General features: G+C 48.4%; 1 protein-coding gene across 1 annotated transcript in view; it reads left to right on the top strand.

Annotated features, from left to right (window-relative positions):
* VPS16 (VPS16 core subunit of CORVET and HOPS complexes) overlaps positions 1-25,809 on the top strand; it is a 26,654-nt gene extending 845 nt beyond the window's left edge. Inside the window, 23 exon segments of the mRNA NM_001266190.2 lie at positions 18,775-18,863; positions 19,152-19,249; positions 19,337-19,465; positions 19,546-19,690; positions 19,845-19,960; positions 20,067-20,189; positions 20,322-20,377; positions 20,712-20,801; positions 20,902-20,996; positions 21,151-21,227; positions 21,681-21,812; positions 21,908-22,035; positions 22,166-22,201; positions 22,397-22,505; positions 23,051-23,185; positions 23,281-23,389; positions 23,467-23,564; positions 23,649-23,756; positions 24,067-24,144; positions 24,234-24,403; positions 24,485-24,581; positions 25,298-25,401; positions 25,516-25,809. Coding sequence (NP_001253119.1) covers positions 18,775-18,863; positions 19,152-19,249; positions 19,337-19,465; positions 19,546-19,690; positions 19,845-19,960; positions 20,067-20,189; positions 20,322-20,377; positions 20,712-20,801; positions 20,902-20,996; positions 21,151-21,227; positions 21,681-21,812; positions 21,908-22,035; positions 22,166-22,201; positions 22,397-22,505; positions 23,051-23,185; positions 23,281-23,389; positions 23,467-23,564; positions 23,649-23,756; positions 24,067-24,144; positions 24,234-24,403; positions 24,485-24,581; positions 25,298-25,401; positions 25,516-25,660 — 2,467 coding nt within the window. The 3' untranslated portion in view covers positions 25,661-25,809.

The following is a 25,809-nucleotide window of genomic DNA, read 5'->3' as shown; positions in this document are numbered from 1 at the left end:
GAAGAATTTTGCGCATCCTTCTTGACTTAGTTCAAGGGTTCTTTTTGGAACTGTGCCTAATTCTCCCCCAATAGAATCCTGTGGGCCTCACTGGGCTCAGTGCTAGGGTCTGTTAGTTATGGCCTATTTGTATGTTTAGGCGACATTTGTATAGGTTTCTTCTGCTAAACCAGGCTCCTTCAGGGCTGAAAACTTTTTTTTTTTTTTAAACAGTCTTGCTCTGTCGCCCAGGCTGGAGTGCAGTGGCACTCGACTCACTGCAACCTCCGCCTCCCGAGTGGCTGAGACTACAGGCTCCCGCCACCACACCTGGCTAATTTTTGTATTTTTTGGTAGAGCTGGGATTTCACCATGGTGGCCAGGCTGGTTTTGAACTTCTGACCTTAAGCAATCTATCCACCTCAGCCTCCCAGAGTACTGGGATTATAGGCATGAGCCACTGAGCTGGGCCAAAAGCATGTTTCTTGCCTCTCTTTATCACCAGTGCATATTTAGAACAGTGCTTGCTATGTAATAATTGCCCATTAAAGTTTTAAAAAAATATTTTATTGGGCCGAGCTTTGTGGCATGTGCCTATAGTCCCAGCTACTGGAGAGGCTGAGGCAGGAGAATCACTGGAGCCCAAAAGTTTGAGAGTGTAGGGACCAGTGATAGCTCCTGTGAATAGCCACTGCACTCCAGCCTGGGCAACATAGCATACTCCCTCTGAAAAATTAAAAATGTTATTTTAGGCTGGGCGCAGTGGCTCATGCCTGTAATCCCAGCACTTTGGGAGGCCGAGGTGGGGGAATCACCAGAGGTCAGGAGTTTGAGACCAGCCTAACCAACATGGTGAAACCCTATCTCTACAAAAATTAGCAGGACATGATGGCAGGTGCTTGTAATCCCGGGTACTTGGGAGGCTGAGGCAGGAGAATCGCTTGAACCTGGGAGGCAGAGGTTGCAGGGAGCCGAGATCCCGCCATTGAATTCCAGTCCAGGCAACAGAGCGAGACACTGTCTCAAAAAATATACATATATATATTTATTGATTGCAAGTAAAGATCACAAAGACATCCATGGGAGTCTTAAATAGAAGACATTTGTTTGTGCTAATGAAACTATATACCATTCTCATTGACATATTAAAACTTTTAAATGTAATTTTTGGTACCTAATGTGATATACTTCCTAGATAGACAAGTGCCCTGTGGCAGTTTTTACAGACCTGTTGCATTTGTTGTTTATTTGTAATTCTCTCTTATAAATATGCCTGTGCAATTGGCCGAGCGCAGTGGCTCACACCTGTAATCCCAGCACTTTGGGAGACTGAGGCAGGCGGATCACGAGGTCAAGAGTTCGAGATCAGCCTGGCCAACATGATGAAACTCCGTCTCTACTAGAAGTACAAAAATTTGCCGGGCATGGTGGCGTGCACGTGTAGTCCCAGCTACTCAGGAAGCTGAGGCAGGAGAATTGCTTGAACCTGGGAGGTGGAGGTTGCAGTGAGCCAAGATCACACCACTGTAATGTTGCCTGGGCAACAGAGCAAGACTCCGTCTCGGGGGAAAAAAAAAAAAAGAAATATGCCTGTGCAATATGAAAAAATTGCAAAAACTTTGTTAAAAATCCATAAAATCAGTAGGAAATTATTTCAACTTGTTTCTGTGGAGAAGGGATATCAGCTGACAAAGTTAGCCATATCGTTTAGTATTTACACACCAGCTAGTTAATACAACATTAGCTTTTAAAATATCAACTTTACTTGTATTATTTTGAAGATACCTGTTGCCTACCCGGGCTTATTAAATCAAAGAGTACTGCAGACAGTGACCTCATTATCACAGAGCTCTTATTTATCAGATGTAGTCTTTGCTTTGTTGACATGTTAATAAGGTTTTAAAATAACGTATGTGTTCGGTGCATGCCACAGACACAACCTGAATGATTAACCTACTCTTACCTGCGCTGTACTGCCAGAAAGGATTAGGGGTCTAAGGCTTGCTGGGGAGGATATTTATGTTTTAAGTTGCTAACAGCTGTTGAGCCTTTCTTATGTACTAAACATTATGCTAAGTAATTTATGTGTTTTAACTTACTTAAGCCTTACAATCCCATGAGGTAGATACCGTCTTACTGATGAAGAAGCCGAGGCACAGAGAGGCCAGGTTATACAACTAGTGACCAGGTTACACAGCTATTGACTAGTGGAGTCAGGCTTTGAACCCGAAGAGGTTCTAGACCCCTGTTAAAAAAATACAGTTTTGGGGGTGGGGAGGTTAACAGAAAAATATAAGGGCATGTTTTGCCTCTTCCACCAGAGTGGAAATGCTTTAAGAGCAAGTACTTAGTTTTGTTCATAAGTGTGCATAGCTTTATGCATAGGTAGGACTTGATACATGTCTGAGTCAGTGAATGAATGATAAACAGGTGGCAGACATTGCATTTCAAGTCCTATCTGCCTGACAGGATTCTTGTGCATTGGAAGTAATATTCTGGAGAACTCACTCAATTTGGGAAGGCATGGAGGAGAAACGGTGACCAGTTCTTATGGGACTCCAGAAGTCAAGCCATTTTTTTAATCCTAAAAATGCAACTTGGGCTAATCTAATTAAATAATTTGTCCCGACCGTTTGGCAGGCTGAGCCAGTATAATAAAACAGATGTGGAAGGATTTTGCCTGCCTTCATAGAGCTTACAGCCAGCAGGCGAGACAGTTGATAATCACTCAGTATTTGATCATAATCACTGTAAAGAGAGGTATAGGAGCGGCTGGGCGCGGTGGCTCAAGCCTGTAATCCCAGCACTTTGGGAGGCCGAGACGGGCGGATCACGAGGTCAGGAGATCGAGACCATCCTGGCTGACACGGTGAAACCCCGTCTCTACTAAAAAATACAAAAAAACTAGCCGGGCGAGGTGGCAGGCGCCTGTAGTCCCAGCTACTCGGGAGGCTGAGGCAGGAGAATGGCGTGAACCCGGGAGGCGGAGCTTGCAGTGAGCCAAGATCATGCCACTGCACTCTAGCCTGGGCGGCAGAGCGAGACTCTGTCTCAAAAAAAAAAAAAAAAAAGAGAGGTATAGGAGCAAATAACCTAAGAGAACATGCCACAGACTCGGGGAGTCAAAGGTAGAGAAGATACTCTAAAAGAAGTAATAATACCCTATCCAGGGGATGAGTAGATTTAGGTGCAGGAAGTGGGATGGAGGTGGAGAAGAGCATATACACAAAAGTCTTGAGGCAGGAATGACTAAGGCATACACAGTGACCTAAAGAGAGCCAGTGTGGCTGGAGTGCTGTAGGCAACAAGAACAGGACATGGATGAAGTTGATGCCCGTCATGTAGGGGTCACACCCTGCAGGGACATGTAGACCACCATTATCTGAAGAATGATGGGAAGCCTCAATTAAAGGATCTTAACAAAAGATTGATGTAATTGGATTTGCAAGAGGTGTGTGTGTGTGTGTGTGTGTGTGTGTGTGTGTGTGTGTGTGTGAAGTTCCTTTTGTAGGCAATAGTGGGGAAAAGTTGGAAGGAACAAGCAAAATGGAAACAAGGGAGATGGTTAGGAGCCTGATGGAACAGACCAGGAAGAAGTTGAGGATGGCCAGTACTAGGGGTGGTGATGGTGGAGGTGGAGAGAAGGGGCCGATCTGAGAGATTTAAGAGGTAAAGTGGAAGGAATTCGTAATGATTGCACTTGGTGGGGAGGAAGGAGAGCAAGGAATCAAGGATGACTTGGATTTAGGGCTTAAATAAAATCATGAGAAAGGAAGAGTGAGTTTGGCAGGGAAGAAGGTGAGCTGGTTCTAAATACATTGAGTTTCAGATACTAAGAAGCATCTTATGGTAAAAGAAAGGAGACTTAAGATACATTATATACTCCTGAAATTATTTTTAGAAGGGAGGGCAACTAAGTAGTTACATTTTTGTTTCTTTTTTTTTTTTGATACATAAACTGAACTTTTTTTCAAAAAAATCAGCAGTGTGTAGTAGCATGCACATGTAATCCCAGCTACTTGGGAGGCTGAAAAAAAATGAACATTTTTTAAAAATGTGGTTAAATATACATGATGTAAAATTTACTATCTTAACCATTTTTGAGTGTACCCTTTAGTAGTGTTAAGTTTATTCACGTTGTTGTGCAACCAGTCTCCAGAACATTTTCATCTTGCAAAACTGAAATTCTATACCCTCAAACAACCTCCCATGTCTTCCTCCCTCCAGCCCATTGCAACCACCATTCTATTTTCTGTCTCGGAATTTGACTACTCTAGACTCCTTATGTAAGTGGAGTCATACAGAACTTATCTTCCTGTGACTGCTTTATTTCACTTAGCATAATATTTTCAAGGTTTATCCATGTTATAGCACGTGTCAGAATTTTCTTTCTTTTTGAGGCTGAATAACATTCCATTGTATGCATATACCACATTTTGCTTATCCATTTCATCTTTCCATGGACACTTGGGTTGCTGGTAGCCCTTGGCTACTTGTGAATAATCTGCTATGAATGTGGGTCTACAAATATCTCTTAAATATTTTCTGTACTCCACTTTTTTTTCTTTTTTTTTGAGATGGAGTCTTGCTCTGTCGCCCAGGCTGGAGTGCAATGTGCGATCTCGGCTCACTGCAACGTCTGCCTCCCGGGTTCAAGTGATCCTCCTGCCTCAGCCTCCTGAGTAGCTGGGGTTACAGGTGCCCACCACTGCGCCTGGCTAATTTTTGTATTTTTAATAGAAATGGGGTTTCACTATGTTGACCAGGCTGGTTTCGAACTCCTGACCTCAGGTGATCTGCCTGCCTCTGCCTCCCAAAGTGCTGGGATTATAGGCATAAGCCACTGTGCCCGGCCTCTGTACTCCGCTTTTAATTATTTTGGGTATATATCCAGAAGTGGAATTGCTGGATCATATGGTAATTCTGTGTTTATTTTTTTCCATAGCAGCTGATGTACCACCATTTTACATTCCCAGCAGCAATTCCCAGGAGTTCTTTAGTAGTATATGTTCTTGAGACAGCCTGGAAACAAGGGTTTGCAGGAGTGACAGTGAACTCTCTTTAGGGCCTGGGATTTGGGAATTACTGGATTACACCCCAAGGCAACCAGATTATATCTAACATGCATCTTCCTCCTTAATGGTCTGATATCTTAGCTTGGACAGGCTGGAGATCATCTATTTTCACTCAAGGGTCTTCTCTCACCCCAGTAGACCATGCTTCTCCAGCAGTTCAGCCGCCCTGCCACAGGAATTCCCTCACTATTTCCAGCAGGGGACTGGAATTGAGGCTGCCAGTACCTAACTAAATCATTAGGTTTAACGATTTCCTGGTATTCTATTCCAAGGTCCATTTACTACTGCTGAGATTTCCACTTCTGGGACCCAGGAGTGGAAGAGAAAGATGGGACTGGCCTTCCTCACTAAGGGTGTGGCCTCTCCTCACAGAGTCCTTACCCTTAGGCTTTTCTGAGAAGCTGCCCTTCACTCTGCCCATCCATACCCTGTGCTACCCTCCAGGCACAGTTTGAGTCACCTCACTGTCCTCTAGAAGCCCACTTTGCCTGTAAGGCTTCAGGAGGTGGTCCATACATTATTGCTCTTCACTCCCTGACCTTTACTTTTGTACCCCTTTAGGGGGTCCATTGTGCCTCCTTCCCACCTGGTCTGTGTCGCTGCCGACATCCTTGACCAACTGCATTGCTCCCTGATTATTGTTTTAGCCCACAGCCTCCTAGGCATCCCAGCTCCTGCCACCTTCCAGGGTGACTTAAGTGACCACCTGGCTTCATGGTTCTATGACCTCTACTCAAGTGATTTTATCCATCTCACCTACCCCCTCCCTGGATCCCACCCCACCCTTGTGCTCATCTAGAACTGCTCTACCTCTGAAATGCTAAATTCAGACTGCCCCCCTTTTTTTTTCTCTCTCTCTCTTTTTTTTTTTTTTTTTTGAGATGGACTCTTGCTCTGTCGCCAGGCTGGAGTGCAGTGGCGTGATCTCGGCTCACTGCAACCTCTGCCTCCTGGATTCAAGCAAATCTCCTGCCTCAGCCTCCTGAGTAGCTGGGATTACAGGCATGTGCCACCACACCCGGCTTACTTTTGTATTTTTAGTAGAGATGGGGTTTCACCATGTTGGCGAGGATGGTCTCTATCTCCTGACCTTGTGATCCGCCTGTCTTGGCCTCCCAAAGTGCTGAGATTTACAGGTGTGAGCCACTGTGCCTGGCCCCGCCCCCTCTCTTATCATAAGCTCCTGTCTGCACCGATACTCTAATACCTCCCCATGATATACCCATCCTTCGACCTCCTCAGGATCCTCATTCATGGAGCCCTCTGTTCTCTTGCTGTCTACATGCAGAACACCCTTCTGTAGATGTTTCCCTCTCTGCCCCCCTTAGAGTGTAGCCACAGTCAGTTGCTTTGGTTTTCTTCTTGCCCTTTTCCTAACAACCTTGATCCTTTGTCCTTTGGTTACACCTGTGTGGTGCAGAACCACCTTCCAGTGCACCAGCCTCTCACCACCTCTGTACATGTACCCGCTGATGAGCACTGCCATGAGGTTCACACAGCAGGCAGATTGGGACTGCTGTACATCCACAGGCACCAACCCCAACTGGGGTCCCACAGCCCTATTACATGGAGTCAGCCTGCATTCACTCACCACAAGGGCTCTACTTTTATTTTTTATTTTTAATTTTAATTTTTTAGAGATACAGTCTCACTCTGTCACTCAGGCTAGAGTGCAGTGGTGCAGTCTTGGTCCACTGGAGCCTCAACCTCTTGGGCTCAGGTGATCCACCCACCTCAGCCTCTCAAAGTGCTGGGATTACAAGTGTGAGCCACGACTGTCGGAAGCAACATTTTTGTAAGGTTGTTATCAGGTGTAATAGTGAGTGGAGTCACTCCCACTTCCACCTCTTGAATCTGGGCCCCAAATGGAGGAGATAACACCATATAATCATCTCTGATTAAAAGCATAGGCTGCACCCTATAAGAAAGAACTCCACCCCTTTAAGGACATTGTCTGCAATTGGTGCTATAACCAAGTTGTCAGTAAATTTAGGTCAGCCACTTGTGAGTGATGGGGTATAGGGTAAGGCCAATTGATCCCATGGCTGTGAGCCCACTGCTACCTTTCTTTGCTATGAAATGAGGTCCTTGATTAGCTGCAGTGCTTTGCAGAATGCCACAATGCTGGATAGAGCATTCTGTAAATCTATAGATGGTGGGTGCTGGAAAACACATTACAGGCAGGAAAGGCAAATCCACATTCAGAATATGTATCTGTTCCAGTGGGGGTAAGTCGTTGCCCTCTCTGAAATAGAAGAGACCCAATATAATCAACTTGTAGGCTGGTTCCTCCGGGAATGGTGCCATATTGGGGTCATGTATTGTCTTTGCTATTGGCAGTGTTACTTGGATTGGGAGGCTTCTAAGACAGCTACCCCAAGTTAGGTTAGCAGGGCTTTCAAGGAAAAGCTAGTCTCCTTGTAGACAGGAAGGCTTCCCTCTGATAAGGGAAGCTCAGAATGACCTGGGAGTCCAAAATTGTCAGTTTCATGTGGATCTAACCAGATATCCCTCTTCCAAGTTTCAGGATCTCATTGTTTCCTATCAGTACCCTAATTTTCACATGAGAAATGGTGTGTTGGGGTGAATTCAACTGTTATAATTCAACAACTCACACAAATTTGTGTTTGATTTTCAGCAATAGCAGCTACGTAGATACAAGAAATAAGATTCTTTTTTTTTTTTTTGAGACAGAGTTTTGCTCTTGTTGCCCAGGCTAGAGTGCAGTGGCACGATTTTGGCTCACTGCAACCTCCACCTCCTGGGTTCAAGCATTCTCTTGTGTCAGCCTCCTGAGTAGCTGGGATTACAGGCACCCGCCACCATGCCCAGCTAATTTTGTATTTTTAGTAGAGACAGGGTTTCGCCATGTTGGTCGGGCTGGTCTTGAACTCCTGATCTCAGGTGATCTGCCCGCCTCTGCCTCCCAAAATGCTGGGATTACAGATGTGAGCTACTGCACCCGGCTGAAATAAGATTTTTTTGGCGGGGCTGTTAGAGAAGCCTTCTGCTTCTCAGAATATGACTCAAGCTGAATTTTTTTTTTTTTTTTTTTTTTTTTTTTTTTTTGAGACGGAGTCTCACGCTGTTGCCCAGGCTGGAGTGCAGTGGCGCGATCTCGGCTCACTGCAAGCTCCGCCTCCCGGGTTCCCGCCATTCTCCTGCCTCAGCCTCCTGAGTAGCTGGGACTACAGGCGCCCGCCACCGCGCCCGGCTAATTTTTTGTATTTTTAGTAGAGATGGGGTTTCACTGTGGTCTCGATCTCCTGACCTTGTGATCCGCCCGCCTCGGCCTCCCAAAGTGCTGGGATTACAGGCTTGAGCCACCGCGCCCGGCCAAGCTGAATGTTAACAGACCTGAGATCACTCTCTTTGTAAATGTTCAAGTGCACTCAAAATAATCCATCCCATGCCACCATCTATAAAGTCACCATTACTGCCACGCTGGCAAATATAGAAGTCACTCCCACAGCACATGTTTCAGTTACTGTTTCACCACAGTAAACTGCAGGCTTGATGAATTGTGATGCAGGTGCATACAATGGGTTACAGCATCAGTTTTCCATTGACAAAGAGCTCAGCACCAAGCCAGTTCCCAAATCCTATCTTTAAGGGGTCTATCTTCTGGGACTATTCCCGCTCTACCACATCTGTGCCAGTCTGGGTCCAGTCAGAAGACTTAATGTGCGAAGTTTAATACAAAGAATTATTGGCCTGATGCGGTGGCTCACTCCTGTAATCCCAACACTTTGGGATACCAATGCTGGCAGGTCAGCTGAGGTCAGGAGTTTGAGACCAGCCTGGCCAACATGGTGAAACCCCATCTCTACTAAAAATACAAAAAATTAGCCAGGTGTGGTGGCGGGCGCCTGTAATCCCAGCTACTTGGGAGGATGAGGCAGGAAAATTCCTTGAACCTTGGAGGCAGAGGTTGCAGTGACCCCCGATCGCGCCACTGCACTCCAGCCTGGGTAACAAGAGCAAAACTCTGTCTCAAAAAAAACAAAACAAAAAGGCTGGGTGCAGTGGCTCATGCCTGTAATCCCAGCACTTTGGGAGGCTGAGGCGAGCGTATCATGAGGTCGAGAAATTGAGACCATCCTGGCCAACAGGGTGAGACTCCATCTCTACTAAAAATATGAAAATTATCTGGGTGTGGTGGTGCACACCTGTAGTCCCAGCTACTTGGGAGGCTGAGGCAGGAGAATCGCTTGAACCTGGGAGGCAGAGGTTTCAGTGAGCCAAGATTGTGCCACTGCACTCCAGCCTGGCGACAGAGCGAGACGCCATCTCCGAAGAAAAGAAAAATAAATTATTTAACTGTGATAAAGGAGTATATGATATGGCTGTACACGGTGGCTCATGCCTGTAATCCCAATACTTTGGGAGGCTGTGGCAGGCAGATCACACAAGTCCAGGAGTTTGAGACCAGCCTGGGCAACATGGTGAAACTCCATCTCTACAAAAAAAAAAAAAAAAATTAGCTGGGCATGGTGGTGCACACCTGTAGTCCCAGCTACTCAGGAGGCTGAGGTGGGAGAGTCACCTGAGCCCTGGGAGGTCACGGCTACAGTGAGCTGATCACACTACTGCTCTGTAGCCAGGGGATAGAGTAAGACTGTCTCAAAAAAAAAAAAAAAAAAAGAAAGAAAGAAAAAGAATATGAGATATAAGAAAATTTTATGATAGCCTAGGGCCAAGGAAGAGTACCCAAGGAATGACAAACTTGGAAGAGGAGCCTGTCTTCAGGCTAGGGTTCAGACTTCACTGGAAAAATACAGTTGCAGCCCACTGGATGGCAGAGAAGTTGGTTTGCCCAGGTTAGAGCTGGTCTATAATATCAGACAATCAAGAAGCAACCCTCTGGGGCCACAAGGGACATGAAGACGTAGGCAAGCTGCAACTCTTAGCCTGGAGTGTTGGGTGTACAGTGTGAATGGGAGTGCTGGTGCAGGCAGGAGGCCTGCAACACACAGTGTCAATATGGCAAGCCAGGCCAAGCGCGGTGGCTCATGCCTGTAATCCCAGTACTTTGGAAGGCAGAGGCAGGCAGATCACCTGAGTTTGGGGGTTCAAGATCAGCCTGACCAACGTGGAGAAACCCCGTCTCTACTAAAAATACCAGTTTGAGACCAGCCTGTCCAAAGTGGTGAAACCCCATCTCTACTAAAACTACAAAATTAGCTGGGCATGGTGGCACATGCCTGTAATCCCAGCTACTTGGGAGGCTGAGGCAGGAGAATTGCTTGAACCCAGGAGGCAGAGGTTGCAGTGAGCTGGTATTGCACCATTGCACTCCAGCCTGGGGGACAAGAGCGAAACTCCATCTCACAAAACAAAACAAAACAGGCCAGGCTTGGTGGCTCACGCCTGTAATCCCAGCGCTTTGGGAAGCTGAGGCGGGCGGATCACAAGGTCAGGAAATCGAGACCATCCTGGCTAACACGGTGAAACCCCGTCTCTACTAAAAATACAAAAAAAATTAGCCGGGCGTGGTGGCAGGTGCCTGTAGTCCTAGCTACTCAGGAGGCTGAGGCAGGAGAATGGCGTGAACCCAGGAGGCGGAGCTTGCAGAAGCCGAGATCGCGCCAGTGCACCCCAGCCTGGGCGACAGAGTGAGAATCCATCTAAAAATATATATATATGAGTGTGTGTGTGTGTGTGTGTGTATATATATATGTGTGTATATATATATATGGCAAGCCACGGCCAGTGGCTGGGCATCCAGGTGTGCAGAGGACGTTGGTCGAAACACTCGTGTACAGGCAGGATGCAACCAGTGGTGAGACATCTCTGTATAGAGAGAAAGTGGGGACCTGGTGTGGGCAGGAAGCCTGGAGTGCAGCGTCTGTCGAGAGAGCTTGAGAAGGTGATCTGGAAAGGGCTGCGTTGTTGCTGAGGGACCATGCTTTGCGGATGCGTGGCTGGGGCAGAGCAGTACTAGATGTTCTCACACCCTGACTGCTGGCTGACGGCCACCACTGGAAGCACGGGAGGGCCCCTTCCTAGTGCAGTGTCCTTCCAGCGCCCTCTGCTGAGAAAGCTTAACATGCTCACTATAAAATAGGAGAAATGCTTAAAGGAATGCTGACCATTACCACAGAACATGTGTTACAGGGTGAATTTGGAGCTGAGAATGCGTTGATAACTGGCATGCTAGATTTGTATGAGTATCTATTTTCCTATCAGATGTTTTTTCACTCAATGGTTTTAGTTATAGAATGTCAAAAGAAATGCACATGGGTTGTAAATTCGAATAATGCCAAAGTATATACAGACATACTTTGGAGATATTACAGGTTTAGTTCCAGACCACAACAATAAAATGAATATTGCAAAATATGTCACATGAATTTTTTTGGTTTCCCAGTCCATATGAAGTTTTATGTTTACAGTATGCATCTAAACAAATGTACATAACTTTAAAATACTTTATTGCTAAAATATGCTAGTGATAATCAGAGTCTTAAGCAATGTGTAGTATTTTTGCTGGTGGAGGGTCTTGCCTCAATGGTGATGGCTACTAACTAATTGAGTTGTGGTTGCTGAAGGTTAGGGTGGCTATCATAATATCTTAAAACAACAATGAAGTTGCCACATCAGTGGGCTCTTCCTTTCATGAAAGGTTTCTCAGTAGCATGCAATGCTGTCTGATAGCATTTTATCCACAGTAGAACTTTCAAAATTGGAGTTAATCCTTTCAAACCACGCCACTGCTTTATTAACTAAGTATGTGTAATACTTTGAATCCTTTGTTGTCATTTCAACAATGTTCTCAGTAGTAGATACCATCTTGAGAAACCACTTTCAGCTGGGCATGGTAGCTCATACCTATAGTCCTAGCACTTTGGGATGCCAAGGTGGGCAGAGCACTTGAGGCCAGGAGTTCAAAACCAGCCTGGCCAAAATGGTGAAACCCTGTCTCTACTAAAAATACAAAAATTAGCTGGGTGTGGTGGTGGGTGCCTGTCATCCCAGCAACAGGAGGCCTAGGCAGGAGAATTGCTTGAACCTGGGAGACAGAGGTTGCAGTGAGCCGAGATCATGCCACTGCACTCCAGCCTGGGTGACAGAGCAAGATTCTGTCTCAAAACAAACAAACAAACAACAACAACAACAACAAACTTTCTTTGCTCATCCATAAGAAGCAAATCCTTATTTGTTCAAGTGCTGAGATTGAAGCATTTCAGTCACATCTTCAGGCTCCACTTCTAATTCTGATTCTCTTGCTATTTCCACATCTGCAGAGACTTCTTCTACTGAAGTCTTGAACCCCTCAAAGTCATCCGTGAGGATTGGAATGAACTTCCAAACTCCTGTTAATATTGATATTTTGACGTCCTCTCATGAATCATAAGTGTTGGGTTTTTTTTGTTTTTTAGGTGACGAAGTCTCATTCTGTCGCCCAGGCTGGAGTGCAGTAGCATGATCTCGGCTCACCACCTTCTGGGTTCAAGTGATTCTCCTGAGTAGCTGGGATTACAGGCACCCGCCACCACACCTGGCTAATTTATATATTTTTAGTAGAGACAGGATTTCACCGTGTTGACCAGGCTGGTCTTGAACTCCTGACCTCAGGCGATCTGCCTGCCTCAGCCTCCCAAAATGCTGGGATTACAGGCATGAGCCACCATGCCCAGCCATGAATCATAAGTGTTCTTAATGGCATCTAGAATGGTGACTCCTTTCCAGCCGAGATTGCACCACTGAAAACCTTTCCAGGCTTTCAATGTACTTTGTCCAGATCCATCAGAGGAATTACTAGCTGTGGCATCTATAGCCTTATAAAATGTGTTTTTAGGCCGAGCACGGTGGTGCACACCTGTAATCCCAGCACTTTGGGGGGCCAAGGTATAAAAATCACTTGAGGCCAGGATTTCAAGACCAGCCTGTCAACAGAGTGAGTCCCCGTCTCTACACACACACACACACACACACAATTTTTTAGCCAGGTGCACTAGCATGTGCCAGTAGTCCCAGCTCCTCAGGAGGCTGAGGCTGGAGGATCACTTGAGCCCAGGAGTTTGAGGCTTCAAGGCTACAGTGAGCCATGATCACATCACTGCACTCCATCATGGGCAACAGAGCAAGACAATGTCTTTCTTTTAAAAAAAAAAAAAAAAATGAGAGAGAGAAAGAAAAAAAATGTATTTCTTATATAAGACTTGAAAATTGAGGCCAGGCGTGGTGGCTCACATCTGTAATCCCAACACTTTGGGAGGCTGAGGTGAGTGAATCACTTGAGGTCAGGAGTTCGAGACCAGCCTGGCCAACACGGTGAAACCCTGTCTCTGCTAAAAAAAAAAAAAAAAAGAAAAATTAGCCAGGTGTGGTGGCGCATGCCTGTAGTTCCAGCTACTCAGGAGGCTGAGGCAGGATAATTGCTTGAACCTGGGAGGTGGAGGTTGTCTTGAGCTGAGATTGCGCCACTGCACTCCAGCCTGGGCAACAGAGTGAGACTCCATCTCAAAAAAAAAAAAAAAAAAGGAAAAGAAAATTGAAATCACTCCTTGATCCATGAGCTGCACAATGGATGTTGTGTTAGAAGGCATAAAGACAACATTAATCTCCTTGTACATCTCCATCAGAGTTTTTGGGGGACCAGATATGTTGTCAATGAGCAGTAATTTTTTTTTTTTTTTTTTTTTGAGACAGAGTCTTGCTCTGTCACCCAGGCTGGAGTGCAGTGGTGCAGTCTCGGCTCACTGCAACCTCCGCCTCCCGGGTTCAAGCAACTCCTCTGCCTCAGCCTCCCGAGCAGCTGGGACCACAGGTGCGTGCCACCATGCCCGGCTAATTTTTGTATTTTTAGTAGAGACGGGGTTTCACCATATTGGCCAGGTTGGTCTTAACTCCTGACCTTGTGATCTGCCTGCGTTGGCCTCCCAAAGTGCTGGGATTACAGGTGTGAGCCACCATGCCTGGCCAATGAGCAGTAATGTTTTTAAAGGAATCTTTTTTTTTTGAGCAGTGGGTCTCAACAGTGGGCTTAAAACGTTTAGTAAACCATGCTGTAAACAATGTCCTGTCATCTAGGCTTTGTTATCCCATTTCTAGAGCACAGGTAGAGTAGATTTAGCATAATTCTTAAGGGTCCTAGGATTTCCAGAATGGTAAAATGAGCATTGGTCTCAACTTAAAGTCATTAGCTGCATTAGGCCCCAACAAGAGAATCAGCCTTGTCCTCATACGCTTTGAAGCCAGGTGTTGACTTCTTTCTAGCTATGAAAGATCTAGATGGCATCTTCTTCCGATATAACACTGTTTTATCTACACTGAAAATCTGTTGTTTAGCCAGCCACCTTTGTCAATGATCTTTACTAGATCTTCTGGATAACTTGCTGCAGCTTCTATGTCAGTACTTGCTGCTTTACCTTATGCTTTTATATTATAGAGATGGTTTCTTCCCTTAAACCTCATGAACAAACCTCTACTAGTTTCAAACTTCTGCAGCTTCCTCATCTCTCTCAGCCTTTATAGAATTTAAGAGTTAGGGCTTTGCTCTGGATTAGGCTTTGACTTAAGGGAATGTTGTGATCTTATACATAGTTCACTAAAACTTTCTCCTTACCAGTAATAAGGCTACTTTACTTTCTTTATCATTCCTGTGTTCATTGGAGTAGCACTTTTAACTTCCTTCAAGAACTTTTGCTTTATATTCACAACGTGGCTAACTGGCACACGAGGCCTGGCTTTTGGCCTGTCTTGGCTTTCCACATGCCTTCCTTACTAAGGTTAGTCATTTCTAGCTTTTGATTTAAAGTGAGAGATTTGCCACTCTTCTTTCACTTGAACAGTTAGAGGGTTTTTAATTGGCCTAATTTCCACACTGTGTGTCTCAGAGAATAGGAAGGCCTGGAGAGAGAGAGAGAGACGATGGGGAACAGCTCATTGGTGGAGCAGTCAGAACACGTACAACATTTATCCATTAAGCTCACCATCATGTATGGGCATTGTTTGTGGCACCCCAAAACAATTATAGTAGTAACATCACTGATTGCAGATCACCTTATCAGATATTATAATAATGAAAAAGTTTAGAATATTGCGAGAATTACCAAATTGTGGCACAGAGACATGAAGTGAGCACATGCTGTTGGAAAAATGACACTGATAGATTTGCTTGACTCAGTGTTGCCACAAACCTTCAATTTGTAAAAATGCAGTAACTGCAAAGTGCAGTAAAGCAAAGCGCAATAAAACAAAATGATGTATGCTTGTAGTATAAAAATGGAGAGCTCTGCAGGTGTCTACCCCATCTACCACCCTCCCCAAAGGTAATCACTGTCTCTGGTTTAGTATGGAAGTCTCTTGAGCATTTATCTATATATTAACACAGAAGTAAAATAATTAAATAGCATTTATTGTGGTCCTTCCTATATGGCCCATTGTCTCATTTCGGGTATCAGTTTGCACCAATTTGAAATGCCACCTTTATTATTTGCTCAATTCTGAGATCTTTTCCTAGACTCCATCCTCTTCCATTTATCTATTTGCACATTCCTGTGCCAAAAATAATAGTTTTAATTAATTTTATATAGTGTGTGATATCTGGTATACATCTGTTCTCATATTTCCAAAATGTTCTTAAATATTTTGTGGTATTTCCTCTTTCAAATGACCTTTTTCCCCCATATGAACTTTTTTTTTTCTTTTTTCTTTTTTTGAGATGGAGTCTCCCTCAGTCGCCCAAGCTGGAGTGCAGTGGCACAATCTTGGCTCACTGCAACCCCCGCCTCCCAGGTTCAAGCGATTCTCATGCCTCAGCCTCCTGACTAGCTGGGATTACAGGCATGCGCCACCATGCCTGGCTAATTTTGTATTTTTAGTAGAGAGAGGGTTTTACCATGTTGGCCACGCTGGTCTCGAACTCCTGACCTTAGGTGATCTTCCCACCTCGGCCTCCGAAAGTGCTGAGATTATAGGCGTGAGCCACTGCCCTATATGAACTTCAGAATCAGTTTGTGCATTACCCCTCCACTGGCCAGATAATTGGCAGAAGGTGTTTATTGGAATTCCTGTACATTTGTAGATTATTTTGGATATTGCTGCATGTCTTTTATATCCTCGGAAAATATTTGATTTTGTAAAATTTTTTGTTATTTATTATTTGATATCTTACAGTTTCATTGCCATAATTATTAGGATCTCTTAAAAGTTGTTTTTCTTTCTTTTTTTTTTTTTTGAGACGGAGTCTTGCTCTGTCGCCCAGACTGGGGTGCAGTGGCACAGTCTCGGCTCACTGCAAGCTCCGCCTCCTGGGGTTCACGCCATTCTCCTGCCTCAACCTCCTGAGTAGCTGGGACTACAGGCGCCCGCCACCTTGCCCGGCTAAGTTTTAAAAAATATTTTTAGTAGAGATGGGGTTTCACCGTCTTAGCCAGGATGGTCTCGATCTCTCTCCTGACCTCATGATCTGCCTGCTTTGGCCTCCCAAAGTGCTGGGATTGCAGGCATGAGCCACAGCGCCTGGCCCTTTCTTTTTTTTTTTTCTTTTTTTTTTTTTTGCGATGGAGTCACTCTGTCACCCAGGCAGCTGGAGTGCAGTGGCGCAATCTCGGCTCACTGCAACCTCTGCCTCCTAGGTTCAAGTGATTCTCCTGCCTTAGCCTTCTGAGTAGCTGGGATTACAGGTACCCACGACCACGCCCAGCTAATTTTTGCATTTTTATTTTTATTTTATTTATTTGTTTATTTATTTGTTGAGATGGAGTTTCGCTCTTGCTGCCCAGGCTGGAGTGCAGTGGCATGATCCTGGCTCACTGCAGCCTCTGCCTCCTGGGCTCAAGCAATTCTCCTGCCTCAGCCTCCTGAGTAGCTGGGATTACAGGTGCCCGCCAGCATGCCTAGCTAATTTTTGTATTTTTAGTAAAGACAGGGTTTCACCATGTTGGTTAGGCTGGTCTCATACTCCTGACCTCAAGTGATCTGCCCACCTCACCTCGAAAAGTTGTATTTCCAATTGATTCTTGTTATGGTATGAAAATTTCTGGGTATAGAAAATATATTGATTTTTGTTGATCACCCTACGCCCTCTGTGAGAGTTTCATATTCATTGCTCCCTAGACTGCTTTGGGTTTTTTGTTTTTTGTTTTTTGTGTTTTTTTTCTTTTTTGAGACAGGGTCTCACTTTGTCACCCAGGCTGGAGTGCAGTGATGCTATCTTGGCTCACTGAAGCCTCAACCTCCTGTGTTCAAGCGATCCTCCTGCCTCAGCCCCCCAAGTAGCTGGCATGCTACTTGTAACTACAGGCATGCACCATCACATGCAGCTAATTTTTGTATTTTTTGTAAAGACAGGGTTTCTCCTTGTTGCCCGGGCTGGTCTCAGTCCACTGAGCTCAAGCAATCTGCCCGCTTTGGCCCCCTAAAGTGCTCAGATTACAGGCATTAGCCACCGCACCCCTTACTTTGGATTTTCTAAGTAGACAATCACATTATTTGCAAATAGGAACAACTCTGCTCCTTCGTCAAAATACAAACATCTCTTTATTTTTTCTTAAATTATGTTGCCTAGAACCACAACAAGGATGTCAAATAGTAGGTAATGGTGGGCATATTCCTGATCATTAATGAGAAGGTCCCTGAAATGATGCTGGCTAAAATGCCCTTCTTAAACACTGTCTTCTCTTGGCACCCTGGAATAGTGCCCACTCCTTCTTTGTCCCTTTTGCTACCCCTTTTCCCGTTCTTGAGGTATGATGACATGCCTCAAGCTCCCTACTCTGACTTCCCGTACAGCCACACTCAGTGATCCACGAGCATTTCACATTGCAGTCGTCTCATGCCTCGTTGTGATTTGTGATTTGGTTGCCTCCCATAAGCCAAGCATTGGCAGATTAACATCCCCAATCCAGGACTCCTCCCAGCACCATCTCACTGAAAAGCTCCTCTTGGATTTCTTTCAGGCACTGCTAACTCAGTACCTCTAAAACTAAGTTCATTGTCAATAAGCATAGAGCTGAATCCCTGGGTATAAAGCCCACACCCTGATTCATTAAGAACCAGAAATAGGCCAGGCACTGCATCTCACGTCTGTAATACCAGCACTTTGGAGGCCAGGGTAGGAGGATTCCTTGAGCCCAGGAGTTTGAGACCAGCTTGGGCAACATGGGGAGAATCCATCTCTACAAAAAATACAAAAATTAGCCAGGTGTGGTAGTGCACCCTGGAGTTCCAGCTACCCAGGAGGCTGAGATGGGAGGATCACTTGAGCCTGGGAGGTCGAAGCTGCAAAGAGCCGTGATTGTGACACTGCACCTCAGCCTGAGCAACACAGCAAGACCCTCTCTCAAAAAAGAACTAGAAATAGAAGAAAGGCTTTCTTCTCTGAGAGACCCTTTCTGAGAGTCTCATTTCCTGCTAAAGCTGGCCTGAGCCAGCCACTTCACCTTAGTTCTATCTCAGTTTGTGCCTTGGATGTTGGCCACACAGCCTGCCTGGCTCAAGAGCTCCTGCCATCCTTGGACACTTGCCCCAAGAACCACATCCTTCCCTGCCAATACCCTCTGCTCCCTCGCCTGCTGTCCCTAGGCATGCATGTGGTCAGTTTACCCAACTTTCTGGTCATCACCCTCCTCCCTGCCTCTGGGGGTAGGGGGTGGAGACTTCCTCTACGGCCTTGTGGAAGACAAATGGAGGCTTTAGGAATTCCTCTGGGGTTCACTCCATCCGGATGCAGGGTAATGAGGCTAATTTCTGCTCATCTCTGTGTGGGCAGGAAATATGAGCTGTACAGCATGGACTGGGACCTGAAGGAGGAACTCAGAGATTGCCTGGTGGCTGCTGCACCCTATGGGGGCCCCATTGGTATGTTGCCCCTCCACCACCACCTGTTCTGGGACCCTGGGATGAACTCAAGGTCATTGACTCCTGGGTCCTTGCTGTCAGGTTGTTCTTGTTGCCACCCCCTACTCACCCTGCTGAGATGCTTTTACTTCTGGTTTTTATAGGCCTGCTTCACATGGGGTGGGCCTGGGGAGCCAGGACATGAGGCCTACTTCACATGGGGTGGGCCTGGGGAGCCAGGACATGAGGCCTACTTCACATGGGGTGGGCCTGGGGAGCTAGGACAGAAGGTCTCTTCTCAAACTGCAGCACTGCTGAGGAACCCCTGGCGGAAGGAGAAAGCTGCCAGTGTGAGGCCAGTGCTCGATATATACTCTGCTTCCGGCATGCCCCTGGCCAGCCTGCTGGTGAGCACTTCTGACGGTCCCTGGGGCTCGGGGCTGGACAGGGTTTCCTCATCTGAGGACAGCCTCAGGAACCTCTCTCCCCTGCAGTGGAAGAGTGGACCTGTGGTGTCCCTGGGCTGGTCAGCTGAGGAGGAGCTGCTCTGTGTGCAGGAAGATGGTGCTGTACTGGTTTACGGGCTTCATGGTGACTTCCGGAGACACTTCAGCATGGGCAATGTAGGGGTCACAGAGGGCTGGGGAAGCGGGGTAGAGTTTATGACCCTGTGACTCCCTTAACCCATGGCCCCTCTCCTCAGGAAGTGCTCCAGAACCGGGTTCTGGATGCCCGGATCTTTCACACTGAGTTTGGTTCTGGAGTGGCCATCCTCACAGGGGCCCACCGCTTCACCCTCAGTGCCAATGTGGGTGACCTCAAACTCCGCCGGATGCCAGAGGTGCCAGGTAAGCCCTGACACCGCTGAGATAGCCAAGCAGTACCCACAGATGTGCCTCTAGCCTGTGAGACCCATAAAAGCAGAAGCTGTGGCTGAAGACCCATAGAAGCAGCAACTATGGGCCTTGGTCATCCTAACACTGTCCTTTTCCTTGGACATAGGTCTGCAAAGTGCACCCTCCTGCTGGACTGCGCTGTGCCAGGACCGAGTGGCACACATTCTTCTGGCTGTGGGGCCCGATCTTTATCTCTTGGACCATGCAGCCTGCTCTGCAGTGGTGAGGGCCCTGAGTGGGAATGAAGTGGAGGGGCTGGGTTAGGCAATAGGAAGGCTCTGAAAAGTCAGTATATATCTATCCTACCCCTACCCTGGTTCTGCCTCAGATGCCCCCTGGCCTGGCCCCAGGAGTAAGCAGCTTCCTACAGATGGCTGTCTCCTTCACCTACCGACACCTGGCACTCTTCACAGACACAGGCTACATCTGGATGGGAACAGCATCACTCAAGGTGTGATCCTGGGGCAACACAGGGGTACTGTGCTTTGTCCAGGGTACAAGATCTTTTGGAGATGCGGGTGGGCTTTTTGACTAGAATGGTGACTGCTGGGACAGGGCCATGACATTGCCCACACCATTTCAGGAGAAGCTATGTGAGTTCAACTGCAACATCCGGGCACCTCCAAAGCAGATGGTCTGGTGAGGATGGGGGTGTTGTTGCTGGGGGTGCGGATGAGACATAGCTTGCTTCCTGGGACAATCAGTTCCTTGATTGGTCATGTCTACTGGCCAAGCCTAGTGGAGCTTGGATCTTACCTTCTCTGCCAGTGCACACTTGAAGGAAACCATTGTCCTCTGTGGGCCACAGCTGCCTCGAGCTGAGGGCGCAGGGAAAAGAGGGAAGTGGAGAAGTCGGTGTACAGTCAGGGATGCAAGTGTATACAGGCTGTCCCGAGACAAAGGGTTGTGAGCAGCCATGTGGGAGACATGGCCGTGGGACGGTGTCTAGATGGTGTGTGTATGCTGCTCACAGGTGCAGCCGTCCTCGTAGCAAGGAGAGAGCCGTGGTGGTGGCCTGGGAGAGGCGGCTGATGGTGGTGGGCGATGCACCCGAGAGCATCCAGTATCCTTGGAGGGCTGCCTGTGTGCGGAGGGTGGTGAGGGAAGGGTTCACCTGCCCCGTCCCATCTGTAGGTGATCTTAGGAGCCTTAACCAAGCTCAGGTTTGTGCTGGACGAGGACTCCTACCTGGTGCCTGAGCTTGATGGGGTCCGCATCTTCTCCCACAGCACCCACGAGTTCCTGCATGAGGTTCCAGGTGAGGCCTTCACAAGGGCACCACATAACCCAAGGCGGGGACTCCTCAGCACCCCAGCTGCCCTGGGCCAGTGCCGCAGAGCAAGAATAGGGTGTTGAGGCAGAGCTGAGGGTTTCCCTGCCTTTCTCCCTCACTCACCAACTCCCTTCCCCAGCGGCCAGCGAGGAGATCTTCAAAATTGCCTCAATGGCCCCCGGGGCGCTGCTCCTGGAGGCTCAGAAGGAGTATGAGGTAAAGCCCTAGGCTTCTCTCCCAGTCCCAGGATGGTTCCTCCTGCCCCTGCCCCTGCGTGGGCATGTGTGAGCATAGCCAGGTGCCACCTGTCAAGAGAGGGGTCCAGGCAGGACCCTGGTCTGGGCTGGGGAGGGCTGGCTCAGGTAGATTGAAGAGACACTGTGTCCTCCATGTGATGTGATAGGGATGGGCAGGACATCCCCACTATCCCCACCCAGTCTGGGTTACTATTGGGAGGAGTTCTCAAGGCCCCCCAAAGGCAGTTGTGGGCTGATACAGGATGATGTCTGTGGGCACCTCAGGTGGACTGAGTGGGCTGAGGGAGTTGGGGCTCCAGCCTGTGCAGCCCCTCCAAACCAGCTTATTTGAACCACAACCCAGAATGGTTAGGGGCCAGATGTAGGAGTTTTCTCTGTCATGATGCCCTGGCTCTGGACTCCTCCCCACCAGAAAGAGAGCCAGAAGGCGGACGAGTACCTGCGGGAGATCCAGGAGCTGGGCCAGCTGACCCAGGCTGTGCAGCAGTGCATTGAGGCCGCAGGACATGAGCACCAGCCAGACATGCAGAAGAGTCTGCTCAGGGTTGGCCTGGATGGCCGGGCTGGAGAGGGCGGGGCTGGGAGGGGTGGGATGGGTAGCAGGGAAGCTCTCTCCTATTGCCCTCTGGCTCTTCTCAGGCTGCCTCCTTCGGAAAGTGTTTCCTGGACAGATTTCCACCCGACAGCTTCGTGCACATGTGTCAGGACCTGCGTGTGCTCAATGCTGTTCGGGACTATCACATTGGGATCCCGCTCACGTATAGCCAGTATCCCTGTGTATGCCAGAAGGGTACCTACAGCCAGGGGTGGCAGGGGAAGGGGCTGGAGATGCAGTCTGCAGGTACTTGGCAAGCAGGGCTTATTCTCCAGCTGGATCCTTAACCGAGGAAAATAAAGATACAAGCAGCTCACCATCCAGGTGCTACTGGACAGGTAGGGTAAGCCCAAGGGTGCAGTGAGGGAGCTGTCAGGGGGGTGGGCATTATAGTCTTGGGTGGGGTCTTATGTTTACTGCTCCTGACCTATCTCTCTAGGATGTGGGAGGCCTGATGTGCAGGCTGAGGCCACTCTGCTCCCTCTTTTTCCTACACCTCATTCCTTGTATCCTTTACCCACTGGGTCTACCAGGCTTGTGTTGCGGAGACTTTACCCCCTGGCCATCCAGATATGCGAGTACTTGCGCCTTCCTGAAGTACAGGGCGTCAGCAGGATCCTGGCCCACTGGGCCTGCTACAAGGCAAGGATGTGGGATGGGGTCCAAGGTCATTTAGGGGATTCCAGGCCCTGGTGAGGTGGAGGAAATAGAAAGTGTAGAACTGGGCCGGGCGCAGTGGCTCATGCCTGTAATCCCAACACTTTGGGAGGCCAAGGCGGGCAAATCATCTGAGGTCAGGTGTTCGTGACGAGCTTGGCCAAAAAGGTGAAACAAAAAATACAAAAATTACAAAATCTCTACTAAAAATATAAAAATTAGCCAGACGTCGTGGCGCATGCCTGTAATCCCAGCTACCTGGGAGGCTGAGGCAGGAGAATCACTTTCACCTGGGAGGTGGAGGTTGCAGTGAGCTGAGATTGCACTGCTGCACTCCAGCCTGGGCGACAGAGTAAGACTCTGTCTCAAAAAAGAAAGAGAGAGAGAGATACAGAGAAAGAGAAAGAAGGAAGGAAGGGAGGGAGGGAGAAAGGGAGGAAGGGAATTGAAGGGCTGGGTCCTAAGGGCTTGCAGGAGTGGAGAGTGAGGAATAGCATCCAGATGTTTGTGACACCCCACATCCCTTGCAGGTTCAACAGAAGGATGTCTCAGATGAGGATGTGGCTCGAGCCATTAACCAGAAGCTGGGGGACACGCCTGGTGTCTCTTACTCCGACATTGCCGCACGAGCCTATGGCTGTGGCCGCACAGAGCTGGCCATCAAGGTGTGGGTGCCCAGCCCTCCACAGACACACTGATGTGGTTGTTCAGGGCCCCCATGCCAGCTCTTTCTCTTTGTGCCTTCCTTCTCACCTCACAGCTGCTGGAGTATGAGCCACGCTCAGGGGAGCAGGTACCCCTTCTCCTAAAGATGAAGAGGAGCAAACTGGCACTAAGCAAGGCCATTGAGAGCGGGGACACTGATCTGGGTGAGGGCAAGGCTGGGGGGTCCCTGGGCTGAGTGGGAGCCTGGCTGGAGTTCCCACCCCACCTTATTCTCCTGCAGTGTTCACGGTGTTGCTGCACCTGAAGAATGAGCTAAACCGAGGAGATTTTTTCATGACCCTTCGAAATCAGCCCATGGCCCTGAGTTTGTACCGACAGGTGTGTGTAGTGGGCAGGGTTGCGGTGGAGTCTTCTGAGCACTTGAGTTGGCCTTGCTGACTGATTGCCTGCCTGTGGCCCCAGTTCTGTAAGCATCAGGAGCTAGAGACGCTGAAGGACCTTTACAATCAGGATGACAATCACCAGGAATTGGGCAGCTTCCACATCCGAGCCAGCTATGCTGCAGAAGAGGTCTGAGGTCCATGGGGCGTGTGGGGCCTGTGGGGTGGGGCTGTTGGTCTGGTTCCTTCAGGAATCTAGGCCTTCGTGTTGGGTGCACACCGCATCTGGTCCTCACTGTGAGGGAGAGTCTGACGTGAGGCCAGGATGGGGGTTAGTGTCAGAGGAGCTAGCCATCCCTCTAGGACATCAGAGTGGTGCACCTAGCAGGGAAGGCTGACCCTGGCGACCCTGGGCTCAGGGATCGGGAAGAAGACTGTAGCCTGGGTGAGGAGGGCTGGGGTCTTGCATGCTGTGAGTTCAGGCCTTCTTGTCTTTGTAGCGTATTGAGGGGCGAGTAGCAGCTCTGCAAACAGCCGCCGATGCCTTCTACAAGGCCAAGAATGAGTTTGCAGCCAAGGTTTGGCCCATCTTGTTCTAAGAGCCTTCTCTCCTGGTCTTCCCTCCTGGTCCCTCATCCCCATCATGCCTCATTATCTGGGTCCCCAGGCTACAGAGGATCAAATGCGACTCCTACGGCTGCAGCGGCGCCTGGAAGACGAGCTGGGGGGCCAGTTCCTAGACCTGTCTCTACATGACACGGTTACCACCCTCATTCTTGGCGGTCACAACAAGCGTGCAGAGCAGCTGGCACGTGACTTCCGCATCCCTGACAAGAGGTAGGTGAGGGCCCAGGCTGCATGTGGGTCCCAAGACCACCTGCCTCTCCTGGAACACCTCCAAGCCCAGCTTTCCTGCAGGCTCTGGTGGTTGAAGCTGACTGCCCTGGCAGATTTGGAAGACTGGGAAGAGCTAGAGAAGTTTTCCAAGAGCAAGAAATCACCCATTGGCTACCTGGTGAGGCAGGGTCCTCTCTCCAGCCCACTTCCAGTGAGGGTAGTCTTCGGGGGAGAGGGCTAGGCAGGGAGACAGGTAGGATGGCCCATTCATGCTCCCGTTCAGCTGCCCACATAGTTAGCGAGTGCTTCCTGTATACACATTCGTGGGCAGGCACCATCCGCTGTGTTGGGTGTATAGGAGGATGGGTCCAAGTTTGCCTGCAGATGTTACAGGGAGGGAGAATGAGCTGCTTTCCCCAGGGAGTGCCACAGGGGGCGCCATGTGCTGGAGGGAAAGTCCTGTTTGAGGAGGGTGGAGGGGGAACAGGGAGGGTACATATGAGAGGCAGTGGAGATACCGAGGGCTGTTTTCTGTGGTGGGTAGTTCAGAGGTGTAGAGGGGAGGTTTGAGAATGTTAATCATAGGAGAACACAGGAAATGTGAGGGCTGGTGGCAGGAACACCCGTTGCAAGGAGTAACGGTGGGTGGCAGAGCAGAAGTGTGGAAATAATTGTCTCAAGGCTCTGACAGAGCTTTGGTTTAGGTGGTTTCTGCCCTAAGAATGTTGAGATCACAACTGTCTGTGCGTGGGGACTGGGAGATTATATGTACTGATGGGCGTATACATATAAAATATATATGGACCATGTATCCATTGGGCCTCTGCTCATAAGAGAGAGGACAGGAGGGCTGTGCATTACCTTCTCCCTCCACCTGCTTCCTCTCCTCCTAAGCCTTTTGTGGAGATCTGCATGAAACAACACAACAAATACGAAGCCAAGAAGTATGCTTCCCGTGTGGGTCCCGAGCAGAAGGTCAAGGCTTTGCTTCTTGTTGGGTGCGTCAACTGAGGGCCTGTGGGTGCTGGGTGGCTGAGCTGTGGGCTGGTGAGAGGCAGGGTTTGTGCCCTTGAGCAGCCCTGACACCACCTCCTCTCTTGCTCAAACCACAGCGATGTGGCTCAGGCTGCAGATGTGGCCATCGAACACCGGAATGAGGCTGAGCTGAGCCTCGTATTATCCCACTGCACGGGAGCCACAGATGGGGCCACAGCTGACAAGATTCAACGGGCCAGGGCACAAGCCCAGAAGAAGTGAGGAGTCCATCTTGTACATCTCGAGCAAGGGGTTCCTCCCCTAGCACCTGGGCTTGGCAGAAGGGCCATAGTTCATCCAGCTCCTCCCCTAGAGCAATGCTGAGGAGGTGGGGCATGGTAGCAGGGCTCTCTGGTTTTAAATAAAGTTGG

Source organism: Macaca mulatta, chromosome 10, assembly GCF_049350105.2.
Source record: "Macaca mulatta isolate MMU2019108-1 chromosome 10, T2T-MMU8v2.0, whole genome shotgun sequence".
Taxonomy (NCBI): domain Eukaryota; kingdom Metazoa; phylum Chordata; class Mammalia; order Primates; family Cercopithecidae; genus Macaca; species Macaca mulatta.
This window is presented reverse-complemented; position numbering and strand designations above follow the sequence as displayed.